This window comes from Protobothrops mucrosquamatus, unplaced genomic scaffold (assembly GCF_001527695.2).
Source record: "Protobothrops mucrosquamatus isolate PMUCROS unplaced genomic scaffold, P.Mucros_1.0 scaffold464, whole genome shotgun sequence".
NCBI lineage: Eukaryota > Metazoa > Chordata > Lepidosauria > Squamata > Viperidae > Protobothrops > Protobothrops mucrosquamatus.
The window spans coordinates 1091278-1103435 of record NW_015386785.1 but is presented as its reverse complement, the minus strand read 5'-3'; the positions used below and the strand labels follow the sequence as shown (position 1 = coordinate 1103435).

Below are 12158 nucleotides of genomic sequence, written 5' to 3'. Positions count from 1 at the left end.
TTATTCAAAATCCTATCTCTTGTTTAAATGGCAGCTATAAAACTGTTCTTTAAAGAAAAAATAAAAACATTCTATGGTAGATTGACATTTTACTTTTGACATGTAATTTCTCATAGTCTGCTGGGACAAATGTGAAAAAACTTAAGAAGCAGCCCAAATCTATGTTCTACTTCCAATTTACTAATTATGTTTATATATTGTATATTTCATAAAATTATGGCTTTTTAAGTGTCTGTATAAGACAAAAATTGCATATCTATTCATTAACTTCCTCCAGATTTTTTTTTTCTCATACACAGTGTGCTCTTTATTTTTTCCTTTTATTAATATAGGGATCCTTTAAGAATTCAGCAGCTACAGAACCAAATCCGGCTGGAAAAAGAAGCAGACCAGTGGTGTCATCAGAAGCAAACTGGTTTCCTTCAGAATCTTCCCTTGTCCCCAACTTTTCTCCCTCCATTTTCATTCCAAGAACTTGAGTCCAGCCATTCTCCTTCTCCTGTGCAAATGAGTATTTTGAATTCTCATTCTGCTCCTACCATGCAGACATCCAGTTCTTTCAACTATGCCCGTCCTAAACAATTTATTGCTGCACAAAATATTAGCCCTGCTTCAAGTTATGTAACGCCGTCACCTGGCTCTTCCACATCTAGTCTCCCATCCCCAATGTCTCCAACTGCTTCTGAGAAGCAGTTTGGTAAAACATCTGTCCCCTCTTTCTCTCAGACTTTTGCTCCTGAGGAAGAGTATCCGTGGTCTCCTTCCCCACCTCCTCCCCCTCCCCCTCCCCCTGTTTTTAGTCCTACATCTACTTTTTTAGTGGCAGATTCCTTTCCACTGCCACCACCTCCACCTCCTCTCCCAGCTTCTGTCCCCTCGCCTTCCCGCAGTTTTTCTCCAACACCCAGATTATCCAGCTCTAGTCAGTCTCCAGCAGCCTTCCTCAGCTCCATGCTACCATCTCAGCCACCTCCAATGTCAGTTAATGCACTAGGACTTCCCAAAAGTGTTACACCGTCGTAAGTATGAACATTTGATGAACTTCTCAAAAAATAGTTTTTTATTTATTTACTCTTAATTTTGATAGGCATGAATTCATTGTATGTACAGTGAGTGGGAAAAATTATTTGATCCCCTGCTGATTTTGTACATTTGCCTACTGACAAAGAAATGATCAGTCTATAATTTTAACAATAGGTTTATTTTAACTTATTTCACTCATTAAAATGCAAATCATTTATAACTTTTTTGAAATGCGTTTTTCTGGATTTTTTTGTTATTCTGTCTCTCACTGTTAAACCTACCATTAAAATTATAGACTGATCATTTCTTTGTCAGTGAGCAAATGTACAAAATCAGCAGGGGATCAAATATTTTTCCCTCACTGTACAAAATCTAAATAACTATATTTTTTACTGTAGAAGAATGAGAAATGTTTTTCATAATTTTTTATTAGGAAAATTCTGCTGTTGTTTGTTTGATTTACAACATGGATAAAAATTGATACTTTTCTGATTTTATCTCATTTTCAATTATGCAAAATGTAATAGTCAAGATTTCTAATAATTTAATATTCTGTATCAGGAATCTATATGCAAGTTTCATTTGAAGGGGACAGAAATGTTTATTATTGCGAACTGAGCCCTTTGATGATGAATAATTCAGCCTCGTTCCTTGAAACCCCCTTTTTCAAAAAGTCCTTATGTATATGATAAACTAACTGGAATACTATGCCATATATAAATTATTTTCAGTACAAATCCTTTGGCAGAATAGATCTACATGGAAACATTTGCCTTAGTTTGTTGCATTTCTCTACTGCTAAATTTATTCCTAAATCTATCTCCCATATTTCCCTATCACCTTAAAGATCCTCATGTTATACATTGACTAACATTTTATGACTTATTCATGTTAAGATGATTTTGGTTTTTAGGTTACTTCATTTTAATTATTTGAAATTTATTTAAATTCTTGGTTCCTGCTCCTATTTTAATTTTTTAATTTAAAGGGAGCAAGAAAAGTAACTTGCAGTATAACCAAAAAGATCTCTTCTCTCTTACAAAAGTCCTCAGTTGTTTTTTTAAAAAACAAAACAAAACTCTGTTTACTTCCATTTATTCTGTGTGGTCTTCTCCATATTACTATTAAGATTCAAAAATAAAATATTAGTCTACCCTATATACATCTAATCTATCAATCAATCAATCTCTTTTAGATAACAAGATAATATCAAACCTTAAATCATTTCAGTCCATTGGACATCCATATTATCAGTCAAAAACATCATCTTACTAAATTAACATACTCGATTAATTATTGAGTCAATCCAGATCTAAAACGCCTCTTCAATTTTCTTCATTCCATTACATAGTAGTTTTCATACAAATAACCTATTATTCCCAAAAATACATTCTTAATCTATTTAAGATATATATTCTAATAATCACCCATTTTTCTCTTACTTCTAACTCTAAATCTTAATCTTTAAATCAGTCCATAATTCTACAGTGCCTTTGATCCATTACATATAATTTTAAATTTCTCTTTTCAGTCTTATTCTGGCCTTCTTTTTGTGCCAGGCAGGTTTCCATAACAAAGCTTCCCTTTCAGCCGATAGGTCTCTCTTTGTTGCTTGTAGTGTCATTTGAGACAGTAAAAAGCATCCCGTCCTCTGCATTGAGCGTCTATTTCTCTTATCCTTAAAGCCTCGTTGCTTTAAAGGTTCAAATCTCAGTCTTTGATTTTTCTGATCCTCGAAAATATAGATGAAATGCTTGTAAGGTAAAATAAATTCCTCTTTAATCTCAATTGATTTCTCTTCTAGTATGTTTTGGTTTATAGAATGGTCAGATGTAGTCTGAAAGTCAGTTTGAAGGTTTGGAGTAAGGCTTCTGGCTCTTAATTCTGTAGTAATCTCTTTCATTGTAGCACATATTTCTTCAGTAGCCTCATAAATCTTTTCCAATATAAGTTTACAGTTTAATTGTGAATGAGGTTTCTCCATTTTAATAGTAATTGAAGAGAGTCCCTTTTTTCTTTTAGTGGAGGCTGTATTTAATAAAAGTTAAGCAATATCCCCACAATTCCCACAGCTGCATCATCTTATCTTTTCTCTTCAAGAGTAGTTTGAAGGTCAAGTACATCTCATCTCCAAACAATAACCAGCAGTTGCAATATTAACTTTTTGCTACTAGATGTCCTCAGTAGATTAAAAAAATCTTTTCCAGACACCATTTCTCCCCCCCCCTTTTTTTCTACCTTTTAAAGGAAAAAATGGAAAAAGAAATAATCTTCCAGTGTAAAATAATAGTACAGCTCTTAGAAAAGAGTTTTTTCTGTACCCCAAAGTAAATGAGAATAGGTGAAGTCTTTAAAAAAAAATTTCTATCCTTTTGTTTAGCGCCTTTCTTCCCACGCATACAAAAGCTGCTTTTTCAAGACAGGAAAATAATTCCAAAAGCTTTTACAGGCAAAAAAAAAAAACAGAATAGGGTGAAGAGAGGAGCAGAAGGGGTCTCACCCGGATCATCCGCGGTGGGTCTATCACGCTTAGATGTAGCTGTGCTTTCGGCTGGTGCAGCAGAGTAATCGGCCATCTTGCAGGACGATCTTTGCTCGGTCGGCCCTAAGGAGATAGCTGGAGCCACGAGAGAAGCTGCCGCCCTCCTGCAGTCACCAGCAAGCCTCCTCCTCGGTGGTCGCCCCTCCAGGGCGACTTTTGACCCACTAAGAGGTTTACCGGCGAAGAAAACCCGGCCGGTGTGGAGACAAGTCTCTAATCACAACCGGAGTCGCCGCGAACCAGAGATATAGGAGATATAGTGTGTAGTGGAAGAAGAAATAAACGAGACTTGTGATAAAATTAAGGATTTAAGAGATCAAGAACTAGAATATATCCGGAAGGGATACCTGAATTGATAATGTGTTTATTTAAAGTTAAATTTGATTATGGTAATTGTAAATTTACAAAGCTCTAAAACAGGTTTAGGATTTATAGAAATTTAAATTAGAAATGGATTATTTTAAATATATTATGCTATTTGAGGGAAATAGAGAGGGAATATTTGATGTATTTATTTGAGTTATTCATATATGGTTTTATTTCTGGATGTTTGATTACCCCAGCACTACGGTGTGTCTTGAGCACTTTGTTCTAAGAATTAAAAAACCAATAAAATTTGTTTTAAAAAAAAAGATTCAAAAAGATGGATACTAACTGCAAGGAGGCATGAGAAAAGGAATATATTTTATGCAGTTTTGAACAAGAATATTTTTATGCCTAATACAGGTAATCCCCGAGTTACTTAACACTCATTCGAAGTTATGCAATCAGCGCCCCCTAGTGTTTATGAGCAAGTCCCAAAATTACAAATATTGCAGCACCATGGCAGTTGTTTGTCCTTATGATGGACTGTAGAGGCTCTGCAACATTTGCTCTATCCCCCCCACTCCTCAAAATTGCTTCCCCCTCCCTTCCTGCCGTGCCAGACTCACTTACCTTGCAAAATCTGTCTCCTCTCTTGCTGCAGTTTCTTTCCTTTGAGGGAGAGGAGAAAAGCTTGCAAAAGTTTTCTTTTCATGCTAACAGTGGAAGCTCCTGTGCGCCATAATATTGCGCACTTTCAAAAACCCATTCTTTGTGAAAGAGATCATAGCCCCCAGAAGCTTCCATTCTTGGGGGGGGTGTTTGCTTTGTTTGCACATCTGTGGGGCAAAGCGTGGAATCGGAGTTGGCCGGGCGCAGGAACCAATAGTGTCCGTGGCCCGGCTGAGCGGCTCACTCACCTTCAACTGAGCGGGGAGGCATTGTGGAGCCAGATTCCTTGCACCCGCATCCAAGCCGGCAGCGGTGACAACCACCTGAGCAGCCAGGATCCCTCTCCCCAGCCAACCATCCATCCCACCCGACCTCCTTGCCTGGCCAACCGTTGGCACAAATCCTCACCGCTCTTCTCCTCCTCCAGGTTCTCTTCACTCAAGCGGCAGCAACAGCTTGGGTTTCTCAGCTCCGTCCGAGTGGAAGAAAGTGGAGGCACAGCAGCAGGATTCCTCTCAAACAATAAGACCCGGATGCACTGCTTGCTCACATGCACCGGCTTTATTGAGAGCAATCCCACTGCTGCGTCTCCGCTCTCTTCCACTCAGAGCCAAGAAACCCAAGCCGCTGCCGCTCATAAACTTTTTATCAGAAGGGCGACCTTGGGGAAACTGGATTCTCCCTCTGTGAGCAAACGGGGCAGTTCAAAACGAAGCAAATCGCTTCATTTTCAAAGGCCACATAGGTGCACATAAACTTTTTATTGGAAGAGAGACCTTGAGGAAACTGGATTCCCTGTCTCTGAGCAAATGGGGCTGTTCAAAATGAAGCAAATTTGCTGTGTTTTCAAGCATTGCATTTGCACACAGAAGGAGCTCCCCACCTCCCCAAGTTCTCTGTTCAGAGAAAAGGTGTATGGGAGCCTTGGATATGCAGCAATTCACTGAGTTTTCAAGCGTGCATTCATACACAGAAGGAGCTCCCCATCTCCCCAAGGTCTCCATTCAAATGAAACGTGTTTGAGCAGCAGCAGCAGTGGTTTGAATTTCTCCACTCCATCTGAGTGGAAGGAAACAGAACGAGCAATGCACCCACATCTTCTTGAGAACAATCCTACTCTGCCCCTCCAATTTCTTTCTTAAGGACAGAGTGGAGAAACTCAAGCCGCTGCCACCACTTGAGTTGGGAGGACGACAAGAAGAAGAGCGGTCAGGATTTGGGCTACCGGCCAGTCAGGCAAGGAGTAGGTCGGGAGGGCTGGGTGGCTGGCTGGGGAAGGGAGATCGTGGCCTCTCAGGTGGTTGCCACCAGCAGCTTGAATGCAGGTGCATGGTGACTCGCCCCACGACTCCCCGCTTAGTTGAAGGCTTCATTCCTGCCCTCAAATTAAGGTCAGCATATGCGACCAATAATTTCACCCAGGCATTGGTTCCTGTGCCTGGCTAATTCCGAGTCCACACTTTGCCCCATAGGCAAGCAAACAAAGCAAACACTTCCCCCCCTCCCAGAATGTAAGCTTCTGGGGACCGTGATCTCTTTTGAACTCACATGATATTACAGCACCCAGGAGCTTCCATTGTCGGTGCGAAAAGCATTTCCAAGCCAACTCTCCTCTCCCTCAAAGGGAAAGAAACTGAGGCAGAAAGGAGATAGATTTTGCAAGGTAAGTGAGTCCGGTGCGGCAGGAAGGGAGGGGGAAGCATGAGGTATCTTAGTGGGTCGGGGAGGCCTTGGGGGCCTGTTCCATCACTAGGCCCTCCATGGCCTTCCCTACCCTGAGATACCTCATGTGCATTTAACGAGCCGTGTGCATCTTAAGGAGCATTTAAATTTTCCTTTTAAAAGTCCACTTTTATTAAATATACTGTACAAAACTGTTTATCGCTATATGATCCATCTCCCTATTACATTTTGTAATAACAGGTCTTATAATAGATTTATTCTTATATTCTTTTCCAAATTTTTTCCATTTGTCTTGAGATATATTCATATGGCTATGATTTAATCAAGAGGACAGCACATTACAAAGTATAAGCTTTGAAAAATGCATCATTTTCACCACTTTTATTCTGCTACTGTACTTCAATACAATATACATTTTTTTCACCATTTGGTAGTCCTATATACGATAACATTCTAAATTGAAATGTATTTTGAAACAACTTAATCAGATTCTTCGTAACTGTGTTTTTATTTCATTTTAATTCATATTGTTGAATTACCATCTTGCAATTACCTAGTTTATACAATGTGCATTTCAATTAATTTTATTCTATATAGTTCATTCAAATTACATTTTAGTATGCTTTATTTTAAACCACCCATAAAGTTTTGCTTACTTTTTAAAATAATTTTTTATTAAATTAGAATAAAAATGTTCTAGAATGTATGTTATTAAATATAAATTTTGAATTATAGAGTAAGAAAGATAATCTTCACAGAGATATGTAAGAATATTACCTAGGAAAAAAAGCCCAGGATAAGATAACTTTCAGAAGCAGCTCAGGCTGACTAGAATATAAGAAGGAGCAGGAGGCAGAATGCAGAAGGGGCCTGTCCCTTTTTGCTTGAAGAATAGTGGTTGTCCTTTGGCCTATGGCAGGATGCCATAGGAAGCATTGTATGATCTTATAAATGATCACCCAGATGGCTCAAGGCAAGGCTTGTTTCAAGAAAAAAAAAGTATTTTTTTCCCTACAGAGTTAAAGAAGAGAAAACATTAAGAATCTTCTTCATGGCATCCTATCTAAAGCATGTTCAAATGCTGGACGTTAATTCAAATCATCCCCCTCCTTTATAGTGACTTCTTTTATAAACAGTTTATATTTTTAATGTTACTTACAGTTTACCAATGTAGAAAGTGAGTAGATGTAATGCATAAGAGCAAGAGCCTGACATACTCTCCATTTTTGAATATAACACTCTTCTAGGGACTCTTCCCAGAGTTTATTAAGTCCAGTTGCTAGATGAGAGAAATGCTTCATATGCTTTGGGTAATGTGATTATTTTATATGCTTAGGATATTGGGGTACTACCTCTTTTACTTATTTTGCTAAGAGAAATGGGTATTTTGTTGTTCTATTGGAATCAAGCAGGGGATTAAGAGCTCCTTGCTTACTTGGAAGGCAGCCATAAAGCTAAGAAAAGAAAGAGGCCACATGAAAAAGGAGGACAAATGAACACAGAGGACTTGAAATGTTTTTGTTTCTAAAAACTGAAAAGGAAGACCGTAATATCCTTCATGATAAGCCAAGCATTTTCTTTAAAACTAAGAACTAATGTCATTTTATTGAGGTAATTTTAAAAGAAAAATGTTTCTCTTCTGCCATTCATTAATAATAAGCTATTATTGTAAAAAACTCCTTCATGGATTGCTGCCTTGTGGCGAAGGGGCTTGCGTAACTCAATGAAGCTATGAGCTATGCCGTGCAGGGCCACCCAAGACAGACAGGTCATAGCAGAGAGTTCTGACAAAATGTGATCCACTGAAGAAGGAAATGGCAACCCATTCCAGTATTTTTGCCAAGAAAACCCCATGGACAATACTAAAAGACAAAAAGATGCTGGAAGATGAGCCCCTTAGGTCATAAGGTGTCCAATATGCTACTGGGGAAGAGCAGAGGGCTAGTACTAGTAGTGCCAGAAAGAGTGAAGCGACTGGGCCAAAGCTGAAAGGATGCTCAGCTGTGGATGCATCTGGTGGTGAAAGGAAAGTCAGATGCTGTAAAGATCTTTTCTCCACAGGAACCTGGAATGTAAGATCCATGAATCAAGGCAAACTGGACGTGGTCAAACAAGAGATGACAAGACTGAACATCAACATCTTAGGAATCAGTGAATTAAAATGGACAGGAATGGGTGAATTTAATTCAGAGGACCATCAGATATACTACTGCGGGCCAAGAATCCCTCAGAAGAAATGGAGTAGCCTTCATGGTCAATAAAAGAGTAGGAAAAGCAATATTGGGATACAATCCCCAAAATGACAGAATGATCTCAGTGCGAATCCAAGGCAAACCATTCAATATCACAGTAGTCCAAGTCTATGCCCCAACCACTGGTGCTGAAGAGGATGAAATTGACCGGTTCTATGAAGCCCTACAGCACCTTATAGAATCAACACCAAAAAATGATGTCTTTATCATCATGGGGGATTGGAATGCTAAAATAGGAAGCCAAAAGATAACTGGAATAACAGGCAAGTTTGGCCTTGGAGTACAAAATGAAGCAGGGCACAGGCTGATAGAATTTTGTCAAGAGAATACGATGTTCATAGCAAACACTCTTTTCCCAACAATCCAAGAGACAGCTCTACACATGGACATCACCAGACGGTCAACACAGAAATCAGATTGACCATGTGCTCTGCAGCCAAAGATGGAGAAGCTCTATACAGTCAGTAAAAACAAGACCAGGAGCTGACTGTGGCTCAGATCATGAGCTTCTCGTTGCAAAATTTAGGCTTAAATTGAAGAAAGTAGGGAAAAACACTAGGCCACTCAGGTATGAACTAAATCATATCACTGATGAATATACAGTAGAAGTAACATAGATTTAAGAAATTAGATCTGATAGAGTGCCTGAAGAACTATGGACGGAGGTTCGCAACATTGTACAAGAGGTAGCAACTAAAACCTTCCCAAAGAAAAAGAAATGCAAGAAAGCAAAATGGCTGTCTGAGGAAGCTTTACAAATAGCTGAGGAAAGAAGGGAAATGAAAGGCAAGGGAGAAAGAGAAAGATACACCCAATTGAATGCAGAATACGAGAGAATAGCTAGAAGAGATAAGAATGCCCTCTTAAATGAACAGTGCAAAGAAATAGAAGAAAACAACAATAGGGAGAGCCAGAGATCTCTTCAAGAAAATTGGAGATATGAAGGGAACTTTTCATGCAAAGATGGGCATGATAAAGGACCAAAATGTCAGGGACCTAACAGAGGCAGAAGAGATTAAGAAGAGGTGGCAAAACTACACAGAAGAACTATACAAGAACGAGCTTAACGTCCCAGATAACGATAATGGAGTGATCCCTGACCTTGAGCCAGACATCCTAGAATGTGAAGTGAAATTGAAATCTGAGCAGCAACAAAGCTAGTGGAGGTAACAGTATTCCAGCTGAGCTATTCAAAATCTTAAAAGACGATGCAGTAAAAGTGCTACACTCAATTTGCCAGCAAATTTGGAAAACTCAACAATGGCCACAGGATTGGAAAAGGTCAGTTTACATTCCAATTCCAAAGAAAGGAAATGCCAAAGAATGTTCAAACTATCACACCATTGCACTCATTTCACATGCTAGTAAAGTTATGCTTAAAATCCTACAAGCTAGACTCCAGCAATATGTGGATCAAGAACTACCAGAAGTACAGGCAGGATTTCGAAGAGGCAGAGGAACTAGAGATCAAATTGCCAACATACGCTGGATCATGGAGAAAGCTAGGGAATTCCAGAAAAACATCTACTTCTGCTTCATTGACTATGCTAAAGTCTTTGATTGTGTAGATCACAACAAATTGTGGCAAGTTCTTAAAGAAATGGGAGTACCAGACCATTTTATTTGTCTCTTGAGAAATCTATATGCTGGTCAAGAAGCAACAGTGAGAACTGGACAGGGAACCACTGATTGGTTCAAAATTGGGAAAGGAGTCTGGCAAGGCTGTATATTGTCGCCCTGCCTATTTAACTTATATGCAGAGCACATCATGAGAAAGGTAGGGCTAGATGAACCAAAAGTTGGAATTAAGATTGCCGGGAGAAATATCAACAACCAAAGATATGCAGATGATACTATTCTAATGGCAGAAAGTGAAGAGGAACTAAAGAGCCTCTTGAAGGAGAGAAGGTGAAGAAGGAGAGTGCAAAAGTTGGCTTGAAACTCAACATTAAGAAAATCAAGATCATGGCATCCGGCCCTCTCAATTCCTGGCAAATAGATGGGGAAGAAATGGAGGTAGTGACAGATTTTATTTTCCTGAGCTTCCAAGATCACTGCAGATGGGGACTGCAGCCAAGAAATTAAAAGATGCTTGCTCCTGGGGAGGAAAGCTATGGCAAATCTAGACAGCATACTAAAAAGCAGAGACATCACCCTGCCAACAAAAGTATGTATAGTCAAGGCCATGGTTTTTCCAGTTGCAATATATGGCTGTGAAAGTTGGACCATAAGAAAGGCTGAGCGCAAAAGAATTGAGGCCTTGAGAAGACTCCTGTGAGTCCCCTGGACTGCAAGGCGATCAAACTGGTCAGTCCTAGAGGAGATCAACCCTGACTGCTCTTTAGAAGGCCAGATCCTGAAGTTGAAACTCAAGTACTTTGGCCACCTAATGAGAAGGAAAGACTCACTGGAGAATAGCCTAATGCCTGGAAAGATTGAGGGCAATAGAAGAACGGGACGACAGAGAATGAGGTGGCTGGATGGAGTCACTGAAGCACTAGGCGTGAGCTTAAATGGACTCCAGAAAATGGTAGAGGACAGGAAGGCCTGGAGGAACATTGTCCATGGGGTCGCGATGGGTCGGACACGACTTCGCAACTAACAACAACATTGTAAAAAAATGTTAGTCAATTTGTCCTATGAGTAAATAGGTAATAGAATACAGTAACTTCAAAGTATGTCTAAAACCTACCACCAAGGGGGAAAAACATGAAAAAAACATTATCAGTGTAAAATCAAACTTTGGAGTATGAGGTTTAACTTGATCCAGTTTGGGATGGTAATTGCAGCAATTTAAAAAATACTTATAATGAAAATAAACTTGCATTAAATTATTCCATAGCTTTCCAAATATTTATTTACATTTATTAGATTTTTATCCTGCGGTTATTACTATGTAACTAACTCAAGATAGCCAACATACCTAATACTTCTTCTCCTTTTCTATTCCCCACGACAACAATCTTGTGAGATGGGTTGGGCACAGAGAGAGTGACTGGTCCAAGGTTATCCAGCTGGCTTTCATGCCTAAAGTGGGATTAGAATTCACAATTTCCTGGTTTCTTGGCCATCATCTTAACTATTACACAAGACTGGTTCTTGAATATAATATTAATATAATCAAATATTGATTTCAGTCTGTTCCAAACCTTTTTTCTAATGCATTAGATTAGAACATGCACTGAGGGATGAGAAACTTTATCATGTAGACAATTGCTACAGAAACTCAACAGCTGCCAAGTCATAACAACAACAACAATAATAATGCTGACTCCTAAAGACTGGGTGTCTTACCTTACAAATATAAAACAACAAAAGCAGTTGTTAACATACGGACTTCCGGTGGGACGGCGCGCCGATGGCAGCTCTTTTTGGAGCTGTCCTCTTGGGAAGGCGTCAGAGCCAGCATGAACAGCGGTCAGCAGCTGTTCAGCGGCTTGGAACCTTGTGCCCCGGGAGAAGGGGTCGAGGTGAGTATTCCTGAATAGGAGTAGAGTCCCAAAAGCTCTCCCCTTTATTTTGGGAGAGCGGAATTGGGTACTCCTCCGGAGTCCGGGAAATCTCCGTCTCCCAAGTGCCTTTGTTCCCTCTTTTTTGGGAACAAAGCCAGTCGTTGCCTCCACTTCTGTGAATTACAGAGAACTGTGAGTAAATAATAACCAGATGGAACTGACCAGGGGAAA

The 12158-nt window shown here is 39.5% G+C and overlaps 1 protein-coding gene across 1 annotated transcript in view; it reads left to right on the top strand.

Moving 5' to 3' along the window:
* Positions 1-339: 339 nt before the first annotated feature.
* Positions 340-12158, top strand: part of PALLD (palladin, cytoskeletal associated protein) — a 64314-nt gene continuing 52495 nt past the window's right edge. The window contains exon 1 of the mRNA XM_015816551.1: positions 340-1019. Coding sequence (XP_015672037.1) covers positions 508-1019 — 512 coding nt within the window. The 5' untranslated portion in view covers positions 340-507. The remainder of the gene's footprint in view (positions 1020-12158) is intronic.